We start from the raw sequence: 20,227 nt of genomic DNA on the forward strand, positions 1-20,227 counted from the left end.
TACAGACTAGGGACCAAGTGGCTAGGCAGCAGTTCTGCAGAAAAGGACCTAGGGTTTACAGTGGACAAGAAGCTGGATATGAGTCAACAGTGTGCCCTTGCTGCCAAGAAGGCTAATGGCATATTGGGTTGTATAAGTAGGAGCATTGGCAGCAGATTGAGGGACGTGATCATTCCTCTCTATTTGACATTGGTGAGGCCTCATCTGGAGTACTGTTTCCAGTTTTGGGCCCCACACTACAACAAGGATCTAGAAAAATTGGAAAGAGTCAAGCGGAGGGCAACAATAATGATTAGGGGGCTGGAGCACATAACTTATGAGGAGAGGCTGAGGAAACTGGGATTGTTTAGTCTGCAGAAGAAAAGAATGAGGGGGGATTTGATAGCTGCTTTCAACTACCTGAAAGGGGGTTCCAAAGAGGATCGATCTAGACTGTTCTCAGTGGTACCAGATGACAGGAAAAGGAGAAATGGTCTTAAGTTGCAGTGGGGGAGGTCTAGGTTGTATATTAGGAAAAACTTTTTCACTAGGAGGATGGTGAAGCACTGGAATGGGTTACCTAGGGAGATAGTGGAATCTCCTTCCTTAGAAGTTTTTAAGGTCAGGCTTGACGAAGCCCTGGCTGGGATGATTTAGTTGAGGATAGGTCCTGCTTTGAGCAGGGGGTTGGACTAGATGACCTCCTGAGGTCCCTTCCAACCCAGATATTCTATGATTCTGTGTAGGTGATTTGTAGAATGTGTATGTAAAATTTTTACACTGTAGCATTTTGCCTGCTGTGAGACCAGGCATTAAGAATTACAATCTTGTGTTGCTACTCCTGACAAACATTTTGAAATGAGCTGGGATTATAAGGAGCTCTCATTTTGCTACAGGAAATTTTGACTCTTCTTTTTATGTGGAGGTGCAAACCTGAGGTCCATTGGTAACTTCAGTTTAAATGCATCATTTCTTTTTCCACCTCTCCCATCATCCTCTTCCTTTTATTCTCTCTCAGTATTTCCCCCATTACTTCTTTATTCTCGCTGCATCCCCTTTTCTCCCACTTCTTCCCTTTTTCTTCCCCACAACCATTTGATTCATCCTTTCTTTTTGTTTCCAATCTTTTTAATATTTTCAGTTTTCTGAAAATGCTTGTTGGCCTGTACTCTACTCTGCCCTCAGAAACAGGGAATGTAGCTAATTCTTTTTGAGGCACTGCTAGTCTGGCCAGGATTTGTGGGTGGGTAAGTGGGACAGGCCTGATAAAGCAGAAAAATCTATTTACTCATTCAGGGTGAGTCCCAACATTTCTTATGTGAATGGTCTGCAGAATCTAAGCTTTCATTTAAGCTCTCATAGCTATTTTCAAGACACCACTGACTTCCTGAGGAAACTACAATCCATAGGTGATCTTCCAGAAAACACCATCCTGGCCACTATGGCTGTAGAAGCCCTCTACACCAACATTCCACACAAAGATGGACTACAAGCTGTCACAGCAAACCTGGTGACTGAACTTTGTGACTTTGTCCTCACCTACAACTATTTCACATTTGGGGACAATGTATACCTTCAAGTCAGTGGCACTGCTATGGGTGCTCGCATGGCCCCACAGTATGCCAACATTTTTATGGCTGACTTAGAACAATGCTTCCTCCGCTCTCGTCCCCTAATGCCCCTACTCTACTTGCGCTACATTGATGACATCTTCATCATCTGGACCCATGAAAAAGAAGCCCTCGAGGAATTCCACCAAGATTTCAATAATTTCCATCCCACCATCAACCTCAACCTGGGCCAGTCCACACAAGACATCCACTTCCTGGACACTACAGTGCTAATAAGGAATGGTCACATGAACACCACCCTATAGCAGAAACCTACTGACCACTATACTTACATACATGCCTCCAGCTTTCATTCAGACCACACCACATGATCCATTATCTACAACCAAGCTCTAAGATACAACTGCATTTGCTCCAACCCCTCAGACAGAGACAAACACCTACAAGATCTCTGTCAAGCATTCTTACAATTACAGTAGCCATCTGCTGAAGTGAAGAAACAGATTGACAGATCCAGAAGAGTACCCAGAAGTCACCTACTACAGGACAGGCCCAACAAAGAAAGTAACAGAATGCCACTAGCTGTCACCTTCAGCCCCCAGCTAAACCTTTCCAGCGCATCATCAATGATCTACAACTTATCTTGAAGGACGATCCCTCACCCTCACAGGTCTCGGGAGACAGGCCAGTCCTTGCTTACAGACAGCCCCCCAACCTGAAGCAAATACTCACCAGCAACGACACAACAAAAACACTAACCCAGGAACCTATCCTTGCAACAAAGCCCATTGCCAACTCTGTCCACATACCTATTCAGAGGACACCATCATAGGACCTAATCGCATCAGGCACACTATCAGAGGCTTGTTCACCTGCACATCTAACAATGTGATATATGCCATCATGTGCCAGCAATGTCCCTCTGCCATGTACATTGACCAAACTGGACAGTCTCTACCCAAAAAAATAAAGACACAAATCAGACATCAAGAATTATCATGCTCAAAAACCAGTTGGAGAACACTTCAACTTCCTGATCACTCGATTACAGACTTCAAAGTCACAATACTCCAACAAAAAAAACTTCAAAAACAGACTCCAGTGAGAAACTGGAGAATTGGAATTAATTTGCAAACTTGACACCATCAAATCAGGCTTGAATAAAGACTGGGAATGGATGGGTCATTACACAAAGTAAACCTATTTCCCTGTGCTAATTTTCCCCCTACTGTTGCTCACACCTTCTTGTCAACTGTTGGAAATGGGCTATCCTGATTATCACTACAAAAGCTTTTTTTCTCCTGCTGAGACTAGCCCACCTTAACTGATTACTCTCTTCATAGTCAGTATGGCAACACCCATTTTTTCATGTCCTCTGTGTATATATATCTTACTACTGTATTTTCCACTGCATGCATTCGATGAAGTGGGTTTTAGCCCGCAAAAGCTCATGCTCAGATAAGTTTGTTAGTCTCTAAGGTGCCACAAGTACTCCTCGTTCTTTTTTTTTAAAAAGGAGTAAACCTGGAGTTTTCATAGAGCCCTGAAGGAGTTTGATGCCCAGCTTCCATTGACTTTAAAACCTCCAGCTTAAGCCCAGCCTCTGGTTGCAAAGGTAACCTCGCTCATGAAAAGCAAGGTTAAACTGATGCAGTGCTGCCTTTTAAGAGGGGGAGGGCAGGCAAGAGACGCTGAACAGCCAGCCACAACATGGTGGAGAGAAGACTGTTTAGAGACACGGGAGGCAAGATGTGGATTGTTTGGGCAGGTGCATACAGACACATGCTCTTTAACAGCAAGGTGAGTCTCTTTGTTGGGATACTGGATTTTTAGTTGAGCTAGTATGTTTTTGAAAAAGGGATTTTGCAGAGCTGGCCTAATGCAATATAGAGGAACAGTTCTCACTCATTATATTACCATACACATTGTCAACATTTACAGCCACCTCTGATTTCTGTTTACATTCTTATACAATATTGCTTTTTTTCCTATTCGTTTGCTTTGCTTTTAATGGCAGATTAATTTCCGGTGCAAACCAACTTTCCGAGAGGGGGGCTCCAGATCTCCAAGAGAAGTAAGTAATTTATGACTAATTGTTGCTCCCCTCTGTGATTCGTCTACCTGTTCCTGGAATAGGAACAGTGCTTTCAGACTCACTGGAGCCTTAGAAAGAGAACTATCCCCCTTTGGGACACATTCTCTTCTTCACAATGAATATAAAAGGCATTCTAGACAAATAGCCACATTAGTTACATCAACAACATCAGTTTATTTTATTTACTTATTCCCTCATCCATTCTCTTTTTTTTCCTGCCCGATCATTCTTTTTTCATATTCTCTTACTTACATTTCATGTTCTTCCTTTCTTATTTCTTGTCTTTCAACCAGTCTTTCTGATTTTACTATCTCTGCAACTCTCCATTATTTCGTTCCTTTCTTTTACCCTCTTTCCCCTCACTTTGCCAATAGTATTTTCAGTGTTTCTAGTCTCTCATTAGCTTACAGAATTAAAAATTACAACACCTCAAGAAATGCAAAAGTTAATTCCAACTGCAGTCTGAATTTGGCCACATTACAGATGTTGTAGATTTTACAGTATTTATGCATGTATTTAATGACATAAACCCCAAGTAACATATTTAAGAAGAATAAACGGGCACAGAAAAAGCACATGTGCAACAAAGTAGAGTCAATATAGTTGTTGAAAGTTATTTCCTGTCTTCATGTCGGGCTTTCCCATTTTATTTCCCAGATGTTTAGATTTTTCTTTTTTTAAATAAAGGAAAGGAAGGAAAAAAGTTGAGCTGTTTTGCTTGTGTAATAACCCAGCATCATTGATAAAAGAGATAGTATTAGTTGTTAAAAGGAAGTCTGAGAGTTCAGGAAAAGATTTTAAAGTGTAGGGTAGAGGGTTCAGTAGATACTATGGGCTAGACTGAGAGTTTACTCTTAACCCATAGTAGGGGACAGTGCATAGTTGTGCTGTCCCAGGAGCAGACCTGGTAATCTTAGGAAGGGTTGGCAGGATTTTATTTTTATTTTTTAAATTATTTTGACCTTTAATATTGATGTTTATTCTAAGTGTCTTTTCATTTTTATCTACTTAAATGTTCACAGTTGCACAAAATCATGGATTTCAGCATTTTTTATTTTTATCCATTTAAATTTTCATAGTTGGGGAAATTATGGGGGTGTCAGACAATAATATTTAATAACAATAAATGTTGAGACTCAAAAAGTTAAAGCTTTATAACTGTTAAAGCACAAATTGTCAACATCATGTGTCAAAATGTGCAAGATGAACAGCTTTAAATCAAACTGCAGTAAGATCTCAAGCACTATATTTCTTTGCCTATGTCGATTGCTATTGATGGAAATATTTTTCGTCGGTTTGTGTGTGTACAGTGAAATTGATGTTTATCAACACTGACCAATAAAAATTGAAACCTTCCAAGGCTGCTCTGAGGCTACATCTACACTTGGTGCTAGGGGTGTGATCCATAGCTTACCCAGATGTACGCCAGCTCTCATTGAGCTAGTATGCTAAAACTAGTAGTGTATTACTAGCTGCCCTGAGTACAAACCCTCCCAGACCCCATGGGTACACACTCAAGATGGTTACTGTGCTGCCACTTGCTGCTGCCTGTGCTACTGTGGCTACATTACAATTTTTAACATGTTAACTTGGGGAGAGCTAGCATAAATATGTCTCTGCTAGCTGGGAGTCACACCCTTCCAGGTGTAGATGTAGCCAAGTGCAGGGCTGCTGGATAGCATGGGTACATACACTGGTTGCTAGCCCATCTACACCACTATTATTACCACTGTTAACTACATTAGAGCTAGCATGGGTATGCCTACTCAGGTTAAAGTCATCCCTTCACTTGCTGTGTAGATATACCCTTAGAGTTACAAGCATGTCTCTGGCTCTTCTCTTTCTCCAAGGGGAAGAAATCTGCTACTAGTCTGTACCAGATGCAGGTTATATCCCCTTCCACATTAGCTCAGCTCAGCTCTGCTGGCTGGTGTATTGAGGGGAAAAAAGTCGAGGCACCATGCATGGAAAGCCCTGCAGATGCTGCTCTCCATCCCTCCATGCTATGATCCATGGTGTGGGTAGCCCATGTTGGGGAATAAAGGAACGTCTGACACTCCCTTGTTCCCCTGTGTGGACCTGTAGGACAACCCATGTTCTTGCCTTATAAGACCAAACCCAGCTCCCACTGAACTCATTGATGAACTTCTCCCATTGACTTAAATGAGGAGTAGAAGTGGGCCCTATGCCATAGGTAAACATGATGTTTTAAGGACACTTCTTCTCCCTTGGCTGATATTGTAATTGTCTTTGCCGGCCTGTACTCTATTCTTTTCGTGTGAGAGTAGCAGGGGTTTTGTTCTGTCCAGATTCCAATTTGGGTAATGAAAGCTGTCTACCTAGATTCCTCCTGCACTTTCAGTTGTGTATGGTGTTTTCATTTTCCAATATAAACTGTTGGGTAATACTGCTGCTTAATGGCTGCCACGTTTTGCTCCAAAAGTGACTGCAGTTCAGTCATGGCTGAAGTGATTCTTGTGTATATATATATATGGCTGGAAAGTGATCAGGAATGAAAGGTGCTCTGTAAAGGTAAGATGTTATCATTTATTAATGTTTTCATTTTGTCCCTTTCATACAGAACTTTGTCCGACATCACTGGGTGCATAGGCGGAGGCAAGAAGGGAAGTGTAAGCAGTGTGGAAAGGTAGGTGGTGTATGTACATCATAATGATTATGCCAGGATTCTCTAAACACTGATAGATTCAATTCAGCAGGTGGCTCTTCCCAACCACTTAAATATTCTATTCCAGCCCTCTCTTGAGCAGGGAATGGTGGTCATGCCAAATGGGATGATGATTTTTTGATGTGCACAAATGGGGACCAAAATGGTTACAGCAAATTCATTTTATTTGTGACCTGATCCCAGATCTCCAGAAGTGAAATGCTCAGGGCACTATAGTCCAGCACCATTCCTTCATCCCTGGTATGTAATTGTTCTCAGTGTGAGACTGAATTTGTCAATGAATCCTCTGCTGTACAGACTCTGAATACCCATTTCCAAAGGCCATAGAAAAGATTACAGAGAAGTTGTCTCCCTATAGGACCTTTTCTCCCATATCTTTCAGTCCTCCAAGCATCTAAGAGGTGCTGAAATTAATTTACACACAATCATAACTTCCTTTCTCCAGAACTAGGTTATGGTACTGTCTCTCTTCTCTTCCTGAGGAGGGTTAGCTCAGTGGTTTGTGAATTGGCCTGCTGAACCCAAGGTTGTGAGTTCAATCCTTGAGGGGGCCACTTAGGGATCTGGGGCAAAATCAGTACTTGGTCCTGCTAGTGAAGGCAGGGGGCTGGACTCAATGACCTTTGGTCACTTCCAGCTCTATGAGATAAAAATTTCTCTTTTCTCAGGTTCAGCAGTTAATTATTGTTTGGACAAAGGGCAGTGCCCATGTCTTGTCAGGTTCCCCTCGATATGTATTTTTTAGCCAGAACCAAAGAAACTCAGATGTAACAAACTGGCCCTGGATACTGAGCTAAGGTACTAGCTGCAGTAAAATGCAGTACCCTCTTCATGGCAGATGGCATGTGAGCACCAGCAGTGAGAGGCCTACATGCAGCATTCTTATGCTGACATAACACATGATGACATTGGAGCCATGTTTCTGCCATTCTGGGAATTGCTTTGTCTCTCCAGTGCTGGTGTCAAAGGGATTCATTATGCTTGTAGAACAGTCAGTGTACCAGAACCAACACTTGATATATTCATGGTATCTACATGACCAGTCCAGACTGGAATTGACAAAAGACATGGCTCCCCTGAGGTTGAGGTCAGTAGAAGTGCAAAGAGAATAGCACCTTAATAGACACAGAGTTAAAGTTTGCATGCAAGTGTTCTGGTAGAGCTCTCTGTCCAGAAACCAGGAAAGATAAAAGAAAACACGAGCAAGAAAAATGCCATTGTATTTTACTGGCAAAGTGACCTCCTCTATAACCAAATATTTGCTTATCTCGTGCTCTCCTACTTTTTGTGCTTCTACCTTTAAAACTATCCTTTAACTTCCCCTGTCATGCAAGATAAAGGAGTCAGTCATTGAAATGAAATGGAAGTAAATTTAGAGCAGTAAAAGAATGTATTTTTCATGAAGTGCTTAATCATTCTGTGGATCTCATTATTGTAGGAGGTCATCAGTCAAATCCCATGCTGGAATTAGATAGCTAAAATATTAAAGATTATGGGCCAATCACATCTCATACTTCTCGTCATAAGCCTGTGGTCAGGAATGAATTTCCTCATGCATCATTTGCTTAGTGTGTTAGTTTATTTTTTTGCCTTACTTCTTTCTGAAAGCATCATTGGCCACGGGTGGGGGTGGGGGATAGGTTACGGAATTATATGGACCGATGGTCTGATACAGGATAGTGTATCATGAGATTTTTCCTGAGGTTTCTTATGAAAGCTTCCACCCTATCAGTGCTGGTGCTGGCCGACTGGGAGCCCTAAGCAGGAATACCCCACCCCGCGCAACACATACTAAGAATTAATAGCGGACCCCCTTCAATTGCTTGGGGCCTGAAGTAATTGCTTCATCTGCTTATGTCAAGTGCAAGCTCTGCACTCTGTAAATCAATTGGAGAACAGAAATCGGAGGTGATTAACTGATGGTCTGTAGCTCCTTTATACTGGATATGGGAAGCTGCTAATATGACATTGACTCCAATTGTTTGGACAGGTTGTGATCCCAATGCAATCTGGGGATCCAGGAGCTCTCTTCCTCCAAATATATTTCCTCCAGCTGCACCGTTGTGATTTATTTTCACAAGAAGAACTCACAACATGTAGTTTTACATGCTACACCTGAAAGGGGTAAATCAGGCATTAATGGAACAACTCCATCTCAAATACAGAGTTAGTGCTCCATCCCAGTGTTTCTCAAACTATGCAGTGTATTTCTTGTGGGATAATTCTACCTCTTTCAGGAGCGAGTGGAGGCAAACCAACCCAAGAACAGCAAAGAAAAAGTGAACTCTAGTTTTCTATGTTACTCAGAGGGGAGACAGGAGGAAGCCTGGGGCAATGACCAGCAGGCTGATCAGAAGAACTTGAGTGGGAAACTCCAATATTTTAATCCCACTGTTTTCACCAACTCCCTCTATGGCCTTGGATAAATCACTTTACTGCATCCATTTCCCTATATCTAAATTCAGGTTCTTAATCTTTACTAATTTACCTGACAGTAGAAGAGATTAACTTATATTTGTAAAGCAATTTGAGGAAGAATAGTGCTATTTTACTTCTAAGTAATCATTATTATATTTTTATTGCTGGATCATTTTCACTATTAACTCTGTAAGAAATCAAACAGTCTACAGAATAAATGAAAAAAATGATTCACCCAGAAACAAAGCAAGCTGCTCAGTTTAAAAAAATACCATTTATGGCCCTTGGAACAAATGCACCATATTTTGTTTTTTCTTAGTTTCAGCTTTGGGAGACAAGTATTTCCACCCACTTGGAAAAAAATGTTTCTATCCACCAGGGGCCAAAATACTTTTTTCAAAGGAAGGAGGAATTAAATTTATGAGAAATATTAAGAAACTCTGATCTTAGTGAATGAAGAAACTCAGGCCTCATCTACACTAGAAAATTAAATCAGCTTAATTACATCATTCTGGAGTGTGAAAAATCCACATCCCTGAGTGACGTAGTTAAGCCAACCTAACCCCCAATGTAGACAGTGCGATGTCAGTGGAAGATTTCTCCTGTCCACCTAGTTACTGCCTCTCAGGGAGGTGGATTACATATGCCAATATCAGAACCCCAGCATCTAAACTGAAGTGCTACAGTGGCACAGCTGCAATGCTGTAACTGTACCACTGTAGAGTTTTAAGTGTAGACAAGCCCTTAGTTAGCAATCAGTCTGCCCAGTGTCAGTCCTCAGTCTCTAACACTCCTGCCATACATACTATAGATATGAGACTGGATTTTTGGGCCCACATAAAATGATGTACTAGGTTTGCCCAATCAGGAGGCAGTCCAGCTATTTGTGCTTGTGAAGTCAATGGGCCTATTTCATAGACAGGACTGGTGGGTGAAGCCCACCAGCACAGTGAAAAGCCTGCCCTCTCAGGTGAGAGAGGGGCCACTGAGCCCCAAAATCAACAGACTGTAAGGAACTAAAAGTGAAGGGAAAAAAACAGGTATAAGTGTGGAGGTCCCAAGGTATGATGCCTCAGGAGACTGAATTTGATCCATAGGCTCTGGTATGGGACATATCGTACAGTTTAGGCTAAGTATTGGACAGACAACTGCAACATGCACCTTCTCACATTGGCCAGGCAGAGAGACAATTCCATTCTTCTGAGTGCTGATTGTGGTCTCCTAAACCACATCTTGCAGGGACAAAATAGATAAATTTGGGCCCTTCACTTGGATAAGTGAAGGGCCCAAATTTGGATAATCCAGTTAGATTATTTTTGTTTATTGTTTTAATTCTCTTTCTTCATGGCACTGACCAATAATATCTGTCTGCTCCTCTGCACCTGCCTGCCCTCCTCCCTCCCACAGAAGCTACGATAAGAGGCATGCTGATTACTGAAGCAGTGGAGTAGATGTTCCCTGGCACTGATATTAAATCAAATTTTAATAACTCTTCAAACAACTCCATTTTGGACCTGGACACTGGATGTCAGCTAGGGGATTCAAGTAAAGCTTAGGTTATCTGCTTAGTTTATCAAAAAGAAGATTGAGAGATGACATGATTATGGTGGATAAGTCATTGACCTGCATGGGGAGAAGATACCAGATAGTAAAAGGCTCTTTAACCTAGCAAAGAAAGGCATAACAAGAGCCAAGGGAGGCAAGAAGTTAAAGTCAGACAAATTCAAATTAGCAATAAAACACATTTTTTTTAACAGTGAATGTGTCTATCTATTGGAACAAATGACCAAGGGAAGTAATGGATTCTCCATCTCTTGATGTCTTCAAATTGAGACTTGATGCCTTTCTGGAAAATATATACTTTAGTCAATCACAAGTTATGGGGCTCAATACCAGTGTAGCTGGCTGAAGTTTCACAGCTTATATTATACATGCTATCATACTTGATGATGTAATGGTCCTTTCTGGCCTCAAAGCATAGAGCTAGTTGGGAATTTTCCATTGAAATGATTTTCAGATGAAAAAATGCAGTTTCTGCTAAATTGAAATTTTCCATGGCAAAATCTCAATTTTGTGAAAAAAAAATTGATTTCCTAATGGAAAAATTTGAACAAAATATTTTGTTTTGAAGATGATCTGAAACATTTTTTGAATCAGTTCAATATAGCGTGACCAGACACCAAGTGTGAAAAATCAGGACAGGGGGTTGGGGGTAAAAGACAGCTATATAAGACAAAGCCCCAAATATCAGGACTGTCCCTATAAAATCAGGACATCTGGTCACCCTATCAGCACATTGCTGATGGTAGTCATAGTTGAGGCCCTCGTTCCCATAGTATTGGAGGACTACATTTCCCATACTCCATGTGGATTTTCCTCTTCCCAGGCTCTGTGTGGTACATCATGGGAGTCACATGATTCTGGGTGCATCGAGGGAGATGGTAGTCTGGCCAGGGAGCTTGGCCCATATGGAAGAGTGGGGGCATCAGTCTCATGAACTGCAACTCCCACAAGAAAATGTGCCACAACTGAAAAATTCAATATAAAGTTGAAATGACTCAAAGCAAAGTGTTTTGGGTCATTTCAACAAACTAAAATGAAACATTTTGATTTTGGGAATGTTGAAATGCTTTGCTCGAAAATATCTAAATTTAAAGGTTTTGAAATTTACTTTCTATAAAAAAAAATTGAAATTGTAACTTTACATCCAGATATGAGACAATACAAATGTTGAAATGTTAGTATTTCTTGCAGGATGAAAATTCTAAATTTCACACAGTTCTATTCAAATCTATGAAAATAGTTTTTCTCTCTTTACTGATTCTTCTTTTTCTTTGCTACAAAGTTGTGGGGAATTGGGGGAAGAAGACAAATTTGGGAAGTGTATCCAACACCTCTGTGTTTAGGGTATTATAATTCAGTATTACATATATTAAATGATAGGAGTCACTTCAAATTTTCGATAAAATGCTATCTTGTCTCCAGGTAGAATCTTCTAACTTTGAGGTTGATAAGATGTTATAGATTTTATCGTGGAGTCCAAAATTGTTTATATAATGGAAAATAAGTAACAACCTTAACTATGGCACTCCATAATAGTAGGGGATCTAAATAATAATGGTGGATTTAACCTGTTGGGTGTTTATGAACTGTATATGTCATGATATTCTGTTCATTACAGCAATGTGCAACAGTTCAGAGCCCCCAGGGACCTTAGTCTATTCATAGGACATCCAGGAGATGTGAAAGACTTTATATGACTTCCCTGAACTGATCTAGCTCAGTCATGTGACAAAAATTAAAGGTGCTAAACTTTCTCATGTGATGAGAAGTATGTGGATGTGATGGAAAGCAGCTTAACCCTTCCTCTCCTATCTCTTCCTGCCATCCCAGGGATTTCAGCAAAAATTCTCCTTCCACAGTAAAGAGATTGTGGCCATCAGTTGTTCCTGGTGCAAGCAGGCGGTAAGTGGCTAGAACTGAGGTTGGGAGCTGGGGCTGTGTAAATGCTGGGGGTAGTTTTACCCACACAGGATCATCATGTTTGACTTCATTTATCCTGGTCGTTTTATGTGCTCATTTATTAGGGAAAAGAGCCCCCTAGAATCTCCCTTTTTTGTACCCTTTCTGTTTCTTCTCCCCAAGGATACTACACCTGGGTAGTCTGTTCTTCTGGTAGAGGAGAGCTGAATGTAGCTCCTTCCTTTTGGAGTATAACAAGACCACTCCTGGGGTAACAAGAGGGTTAGCTCTCAAGCACTCCATTGCTGATACTGGTTCAGAGAATAAGGGATTCCCATTTTGTATAATATTGCCTGTTTAGAATTTGGTCTTACTACCGTTATGTGTATGTAAGCAGGAGTGTCTTTTGAGGGTAGGAGACACGTTTGACAAAGGATGAGAAAATGGAGAGGTGAGGATTTTTTGTTAATGTTCTTAAGACTTTCTTGGTCCAGAGGACTGGGAAAAGAAGTTGAGCTGGGTATATTCCTCAGTGCCTCACACATCTCCCAGTTTCTTCTGTCCCCACCATGCCTTTCTCTCTCCTTCTTTCTCGCACTCTGTCCCCCTCACTGATGCTCTGCTCTCCCTTCACTAGTTTCACAACAAAGTCACCTGCTTCATGTTACATCACATTGAGGAGCCGTGTTCCCTGGGGGCTCATGCTGCTGTCATTGTGCCTCCCACCTGGATCATTAAGGTGAAGAAAGCTCAGGTAACTGCATGCTGATGTCTGTTTCTGATGCTGTTTGGCAGCTCAGGGCGAGCCTGGCTTCTGCTCCTAGTTACTCCTCCACAAAAGCATGTTTGTTTGCCCTGTCCATGCCCCTCACACCCAGCTATACCCATGATGATTATGAACCTCTATCTCACTCTTTCATCTACCCCTCCAGAAGGATTCTTTCATTGTCTGGTTTGGGGCAATAAATGATCAATCTGATTTTGGCACTAAGCAATCCAGTTCATTCTTCTTATTGCGATCTCATCTAACGGACTGCAAGAATCCTCTATGTTTTAGGTACTCAAGCATGTTTCACTAAGTAGAGCTGGGCAAATACAGGAAAAAAAGCTTTCCACAAATATTCGGTTGAATTGAAACATGAATTGGCCGTGGCTTCGCTCACTTCTCTTTTGCATTCACTTTCCATGGATGTTTGGACGATCATGTTTTACTCACATGGATGCTTGCTGAACATTAAGCTTACATGCTCAAGTGCTTGCAGATAATGAGTTTTCAACTTGTCAGCGTTTGCACCAGATTTGGTATATCTTAGATGGGATAAGACATTGCTCAACACAGCAGGGGAAAAAGGGTTTCCAGAGCCCCTTTCCAGAGAAGGTGCTGAATGCATTCTTCACAAATAGGGTCACCCGAGCAAATGGAGCTACTTTGCATGTGGATGGTGGGTGGGTGGGGGAATGGTTAATAATTCAGAACAGTAAATGCAATGTACTTGGTGTAATTTATCCCCGGAATCCTATTCAGAGTGAATGCACAACACTGGTCTATGATGTAAAGGACACAGCCATTTTTATTGATAATACCCAGTTTATCTTAAATTATCGGGATAAACCAGAAAAGGGACATGAGAAATAACTGATGAGAGAGTTAGTTCTCTTGGCAGCCCCATGGGTTTTGTTCCCCAGAACCTACCTGGTATCCTAATTAGGATGTCCCCTTTCCACAATAAGTGAGACTTGATTCTGTGCTACATGGCATGCAACTCATGCATGGGATCGCCAACTATCCAGGCTCCTCGAAGGGGCGGTGTGCAGTTTTGATTCCTGTGTTGCTACTCCGTAGCCCCATGACTTATGTCACAAAATTTGCTATGACAAAAATGCCAAGCCACCAGTCCTCACATTACTGAATCCTATCTTAATCAAGTGATCTAGAGACCTCTGACAGGCTGCTTGAAGGAAGAACCACCAGAATAGATGCTCTCTTGTGGTGGAAACCTCTCAAAGGGCCGAATGCTAATGGCAGAGTGTGATCAGGAGCCCCCTGGAATGTTAAAAAAAACCATAAACCCACCAAGGAAACCGAAATCAGGGTGAGAAAAGCCAACCCTTGTAAGAATTTATAGATTCATAGATTCCAAGGCCAGAAGGGACCACTGGTATCATCTAGCCTGATCTCCTGTATAATACAGACAGGAGAACTTCTCTGAAATAACTACTGTTTGAACTAGAGCATATCTTTTAGAAAATCATCCAGTCTTGATTTTAACATTGGCAGTGATAGAAAATCACCACAACCCTTGGTAAATTATTCCATGGTTAATTATACTCATTGTTTACTGTTTATGCCTTATTTCCAATTTGAATTTCTCTAGCTTCAGTTATAAGACATATTTTTCAGTCCTTTAATCATTCTCATGCCTCTGCTCTGAACCTTCTCAAATTTATCAATGTCCTTTTTGAATTGTGGACATTAGAACAAAGTTTTTAATTTTCAGTTTTTCAGTGAAAAGTCAAAATTTTTCACTGAAACGGCCTCCACCACTAGTTTCTGACCAGCTCTAACTTGTGAATGACTTGACCATTTCTAACTCATCTACACAGTCTGGATTTCTGATAGTATCAGACATTCACAGCAATCAATCCATGGAGAAAATAAATAAAAACTCATAAATAAATTAGAGGAAATTTAATGAATGAATAAATACGTGGAAACAGAAGTCTGTTTGTAGATGCTCCATGACCTGAAATAAATATGTCTAGTAACATTTTTACTACAATTATTTGCTCAGCTCCACTTATTAACAACTCAGACTGGTCACACATAAGTCCTGGACTGGATTTTCTACTGATTTTAAAATGGATTCTAGTAATGTCCCTTACTTCCTTTTGGTGGTTGTTTCTGAGCAAACAAGAGAGCTTCATGAAGAGACTCTTCACCTAATTTTGCTTTCTGTTTTTATTGTTTTTCCATTATCATTATATCAACCATGGGTTACCACCTTTCTAATACTCTATTTGAATAAAGAACAGGCCCCCGTCTCACTCCCGGCAGTGTCTTGGTGATGCAACATCCTAATGTAGTTGCATAAGGTCATTTTGCCTAGGTGACCTGCTTCCTGTACTAAAATGGGGAGTTTTTACTTCTTGCAAGCTTCTGTTTGCAGGATGAAGGAAATTCAGAACAAATTGGATAATTTTGGAACAGGTGGTATCCCTGTATGTAATGACCCACTTATATAGATGGCAAATTCTCAATACCTCCTTCATGATGTTCATTGTCTGAGTCTCTTCTGTAGCCTCTCTAATGATTTTCAGTGCCTCTGGATCTGGTTTACTGGAGTTCAGATAAATTACGTGTTCCAGTTAGCAACTGCAGGTATCTACAGTGGCTAGTGTCCTTTTTTAATATTTGATATTTGGCAGCCTGAATGTTGTTAAACAGACTTGGAGTGTGTGTGTGTGTGCGCGTGCGCATGTTGGAGAGAGGAGCAGTTGATGAGAAGGATCTGGGTGATGAAGTTACAGAGCCAGTCCTCCTTCTGAGGTTCTGGATACAAAGCAGAGGCAGTAATTGTAACTGGGTCCCAATGCTAAGAAAGGGTTTATGATCAAGGTGAGTGAATCTGCTTCTTTCCTTTCTCTTTGGAACCATCAAAAGGAGCTTGCAAAAGCTGTCTACTACTGTCTACTCTCTCTTCTTTCTTTATTGCTGGCTGAAGCCAGTGATGTGAGACTATTATCTGAGCCTCATTTCAGTTTGTGAACTGCCTGAAGATCATAGGGTCAGACTTTTATCAGTGCTGTGCACTTGCTGCTCCCGTTCAAGTAATTTGGAGCTACTGAGGCTCAGAACCTCTGAAAATTAAATCTGCAGCATTCTAGATGAAAGGATCTACCTAAGACTGTCAGCTCACCACCTGACATTACTCAAGGAGGGCCTTGTCCTACTCCTTCCATACATCTATCTAAGTGGGCTTGGAACACTTCCAGTGGCCATGATGTAATATGATCTGTGCTTCTTATCTTTGAAGAAGGACAAAATTATTGTCACCGAGGAGATTTTTCCTCTTTTAGAGACAATCCAGGATTTACTTACAGGTATTCTTTACTGTAGATAGAATGTCACTGAATAACATTTAGTTTTTGTCAAAATGCCCATTCTCTTTCTGTGGAGAGGGAAGACTTCAATATGGACAAGATGGAACATGCAACAACAACTTCAGCTCACCATGTATACCCCAGTGGTTTCCCAGGGCAGCTATTCTTTTACCAGTTTGAAATGAAACCTTGCACATGCATAACCAGTGCCCCTGCCTCTTAACTGTTGTATAGCTACTGTTGCTAAGTTGTAGCAAACATTCAGGCTCTCTAAACATCACAAAAATAGGCATACTTAAACACTGTGGCGTAATATAGTTTTGACAAAACCACATTATGTCTTTTCTTGCCAGTGTATGCAGATACAAAACACTATTATATTTTAATCCTGGTAGATGCAGAGACCAAGGCATGTTCTTCTATCAAAGCTACAATATGGTTTTTTTTGTGTCCACAATGGCAAAAAAGCAGCTAAGTTACAACATGATTTGGCAACAGATATATTTACACATGGTTATTTTTTAATGAGGATAATGCTACTTTATCTAATTGTCCTGGCTTTATCCAGAAGAACTATACTAGGTTTAGTTCCTTCCACTAAATAGCTGGTTGTCAGCTTCTTCCAGTAAAATAGTTAAGTATAATCAATGCTCTCTATAACACTGATAGAGAGAGATGCACAGCTGTTTGCCCCCCCTAGGTATTAATACATACTCTGGGTTAATCAATAAGTAAAAAATGATTTTATTAAATACAGAAAGCAAGATTTAAGTGATTTCAAGTAGTAACAGACAGAACAAAGTGAATTACCAAGCAAAATAAAATAAAACATGCAAGTCTATGTCTAATATAGTAAGAAACTGAATACAGATAAGTCCTTTCCCTCAGAGATGTTTCAATACGTTTCTTTCACAGACTGGATGTAGTCTGGGCACAATTCTTTCCCCTGGTACAGCCCTTGTTCCAGCTCAGGTGGTAGCTAAGGGATTCCTCATGATGGCTGCTCCACTTTGTTCTGTTCCACCCATTTATATATTTTTTGCATAAGGCGGGAATCCTTTGTCCCTCTGGGTTCCCCCTACCCCCTTTTCAATGGAAAAGCACCAGGTTAAAGATGGATTCCAGTTCAGGTGACATGATCACATGTCACTGTAAGACTTCCTTACCCACTTGCCAGCGCACACATATACAGGGAGACTTACAGGTGTAAAAGAGCCATCTGCAGTCAGTTGTCCTGGTTAATGGGAGTTATCAAGATTCGAAACCACCATTAATGGCCCACACTTTGCATAATTACAATAGGCTCTCAGAGTTATATTTCATATTTCTAGGTTCAGATACAAGAGTGGTACATTTATACAAATAGGATGATCACACTCGGTAGATTATAAGCTTTGTAATGATACCTTACAAGAGACCTTTTGCATGAGGCATATTCCAGTGACATTAGCATATTTTCATAAAATCATATAAACTGCAACATCACACCATCCACCTACTCCTGTCAGTGCAGCCTTAGAGCAAATGATGCTTTCTAGTGCACTTTCATATGCACCGAAGCAGGGGAAGTTTAGAGCACTTTTATAGAGCCAGTCTCCTGCTTCTTAGCATAGGTGCAACATGCCTTAGGTGGCATGTGACCAGGATTCATAACAAAATTTGGTCCACTGGTTGGATTATTAGCTTCCCTGGTTGGGCCAGGTATTGACGGGGAGTGTGATGTGAATGCTGATCCCTTTATGCATGGTGAAAAGCAACAGGAAAATTGGCTGGTTTGAAATGCCAGAGCTGGTCACTGGGGAATCAGTCAGTGAATCCAGTAAATACACTATTTATTGCAATGGGACTGTTGGCTGAAGATGAATAGCTTTGCTGTGTCCACTCACAGTTCTCTGGGCCCATGAAACTTTTCTCAGTAGGGGTGTCTAGATCAATTTGGATAAAATAAGAGCGACTTGAACTTTTTTTGGGAAAAAATGGAATGGAACTTGTTCACTTCTTGAGGTTAGAAGTTCTGCAAATTTTCTTTTAATTTTCTGCCCCACTGTACTTCCTAGTTTTGAATAGACTAAGCTGAAATACTGTGGGGAAAGTCCATTTTCTCAGTGTTTCCAACTCAGCTGAAACTCAGCACTGTGGGAATAGGGAGAAAATTTATAGGGATATGGCTATTTTAATTCAACAACTGCAGTAATTAAAAAAGAAGAGCCTCAATTTGGCTGACCCTGACCACTTCAGCACATTTCTGTCGTCCATCATCAATGAAGTTTGCGCAATTCTGGGGAATAGTTTTTTTTTCATAGAATCATAGGACTGGAAGAAACCTCAGAGGTCATCTAATCTAGCCCCCTGCGCTCATGGCAGGACAAGTATTTTTAGTTAACTGCAATTTTTTGGTAGGTCTTACAAAGCATCTATTTGTTTTAACCAATTTTTCTGCAATAGAGTGGCAGAGGTTTTTGTTTTAGAAAAATGAAACCGTTAAATATTAAGAATTCAGAGGTTTTCTATCAGATTATTACACTAGTTTCATGGTAGGTCAGGTTTGACTTTGTCTGCCAGCATCATATGCAGTGGTGGCATGCATTATGTTGAGTCATGGTGGTCACCACAGCTAAAACTGGGTTTTTGTTTTGTTTTGCTTTTGTTTTGGTTTTGGTTTTTAAACATGAAAAAATAGCTCATTTTATCATGTTTTATTACATTTTTGTGCAGGTGGTCTCCATACCAGGAGACGAGCCTGATTGGGAAGGAGACTGGAGCCCCGGAGGGAAAACGGGCGTCTCCTACCCCTATTGGGAGGGTTGGCAGGTACAACATGTGGTGTTATGTGAGTCTTTGGGAGTATCTGATTTTTTTCTCCCCACGGCGTGGGAAAGCTTCCAGTTCCAAAGCACCAGTCTGGTCTCCGTGTGTGGCTTTCTCCATCAATGGTGATGTGGAAGTGTAAAGCATGAGACGCATGTGATCTAAACTTCAAGCATGTGCCAGACACTGTATCATTCTCCAAACGGACCATGCATGAAGGAGCTTCATAAATGAGGCTACTTCTGGGGCTGACTTGATTTTTTGTTTTGCTTTTCATGTATCCTTTTTTTTCATTTTTCATAGAACTCATTAAAAACTTCAACCCGGCGGAAGAAGAGAACATCCTTTAAAAGAAAAGCCAGCAAGAGAAGCAATGAGGTAAGTCCTAATTAATAGTATTTGAAAGGTGGACTGAATGGATATTTTTATCTCTAGACTGCCAGTTAAAATCTAGCACGTTTATTGATCAGCCAGCCCGGGTTGACCAATCCTTCCATCTTTAGATGGGATGCATAGATTCATTCTCTAGGGTAGAATAGGCTAGGCTGAATAGTTGAGGCATGATGAAGGGGTGCACAGGGAATCTCGTCTATGCTATAGCGGTTTTCTGACTAAAAGTTACAGAGGTTGTTAATCTTGCGGCTTTCATGACCACAAAAGCCTCTAAAAACAGAATTGAGAATGTTTTGTGATTTTTTTTTTTTGCTAAAGATTTTAGGATTAAAGTACTCTGCCACTTCTGATTTTGCAGGAAAACAAAGGAAGACCATTTGTGATAAAGCCCATCTCTTCGCTGCTCATGAAACCACTGCTGGTGTTTGTCAATCCAAAAAGTGGAGGGAATCAGGTAAAGACATCAACTTGATCCCAGTGGCAAAGTTTCTACAAAGACCTTTAAATTATGTGGCAAGAAGTGATTTCAGGTGAGGCACAGAAAGGGAGGGTTGCATGTGACCTGGGATGCAGACTCCTAGAATGGAGGACTGGACCCTTCCTGGTGAATCATCTTCTCACCAGAATTGAGATTTGGATTGTCCAGTGTGATCTTCCTCTCAGGTTTTGATTCTTTGAGAGGAAACCAGAATAATGCCTTGGAGTCTTTCAGGA

General features: G+C 40.9%; 1 protein-coding gene across 2 annotated transcripts in view; it reads left to right on the forward strand.

Moving 5' to 3' along the window:
* The window catches only part of DGKI (diacylglycerol kinase iota), a 308,370-nt gene that overhangs the window by 130,798 nt on the left and 157,345 nt on the right, over positions 1–20,227 (forward strand). For both annotated transcript variants that reach the window (XM_050918163.1, XM_050918170.1), the window contains 7 exons: positions 3,568–3,624; positions 6,227–6,292; positions 12,143–12,214; positions 12,849–12,965; positions 19,028–19,123; positions 19,424–19,498; positions 19,872–19,967. In XM_050918163.1, the coding sequence (XP_050774120.1) occupies positions 3,568–3,624; positions 6,227–6,292; positions 12,143–12,214; positions 12,849–12,965; positions 19,028–19,123; positions 19,424–19,498; positions 19,872–19,967 (579 nt within the window). The remainder of the gene's footprint in view (positions 1–3,567; positions 3,625–6,226; positions 6,293–12,142; positions 12,215–12,848; positions 12,966–19,027; positions 19,124–19,423; positions 19,499–19,871; positions 19,968–20,227) is intronic.

The sequence above is a fragment of the Gopherus flavomarginatus genome, chromosome 1 (genome assembly GCF_025201925.1).
Source record: "Gopherus flavomarginatus isolate rGopFla2 chromosome 1, rGopFla2.mat.asm, whole genome shotgun sequence".
Classification (NCBI taxonomy): Eukaryota; Metazoa; Chordata; order Testudines; family Testudinidae; genus Gopherus; species Gopherus flavomarginatus.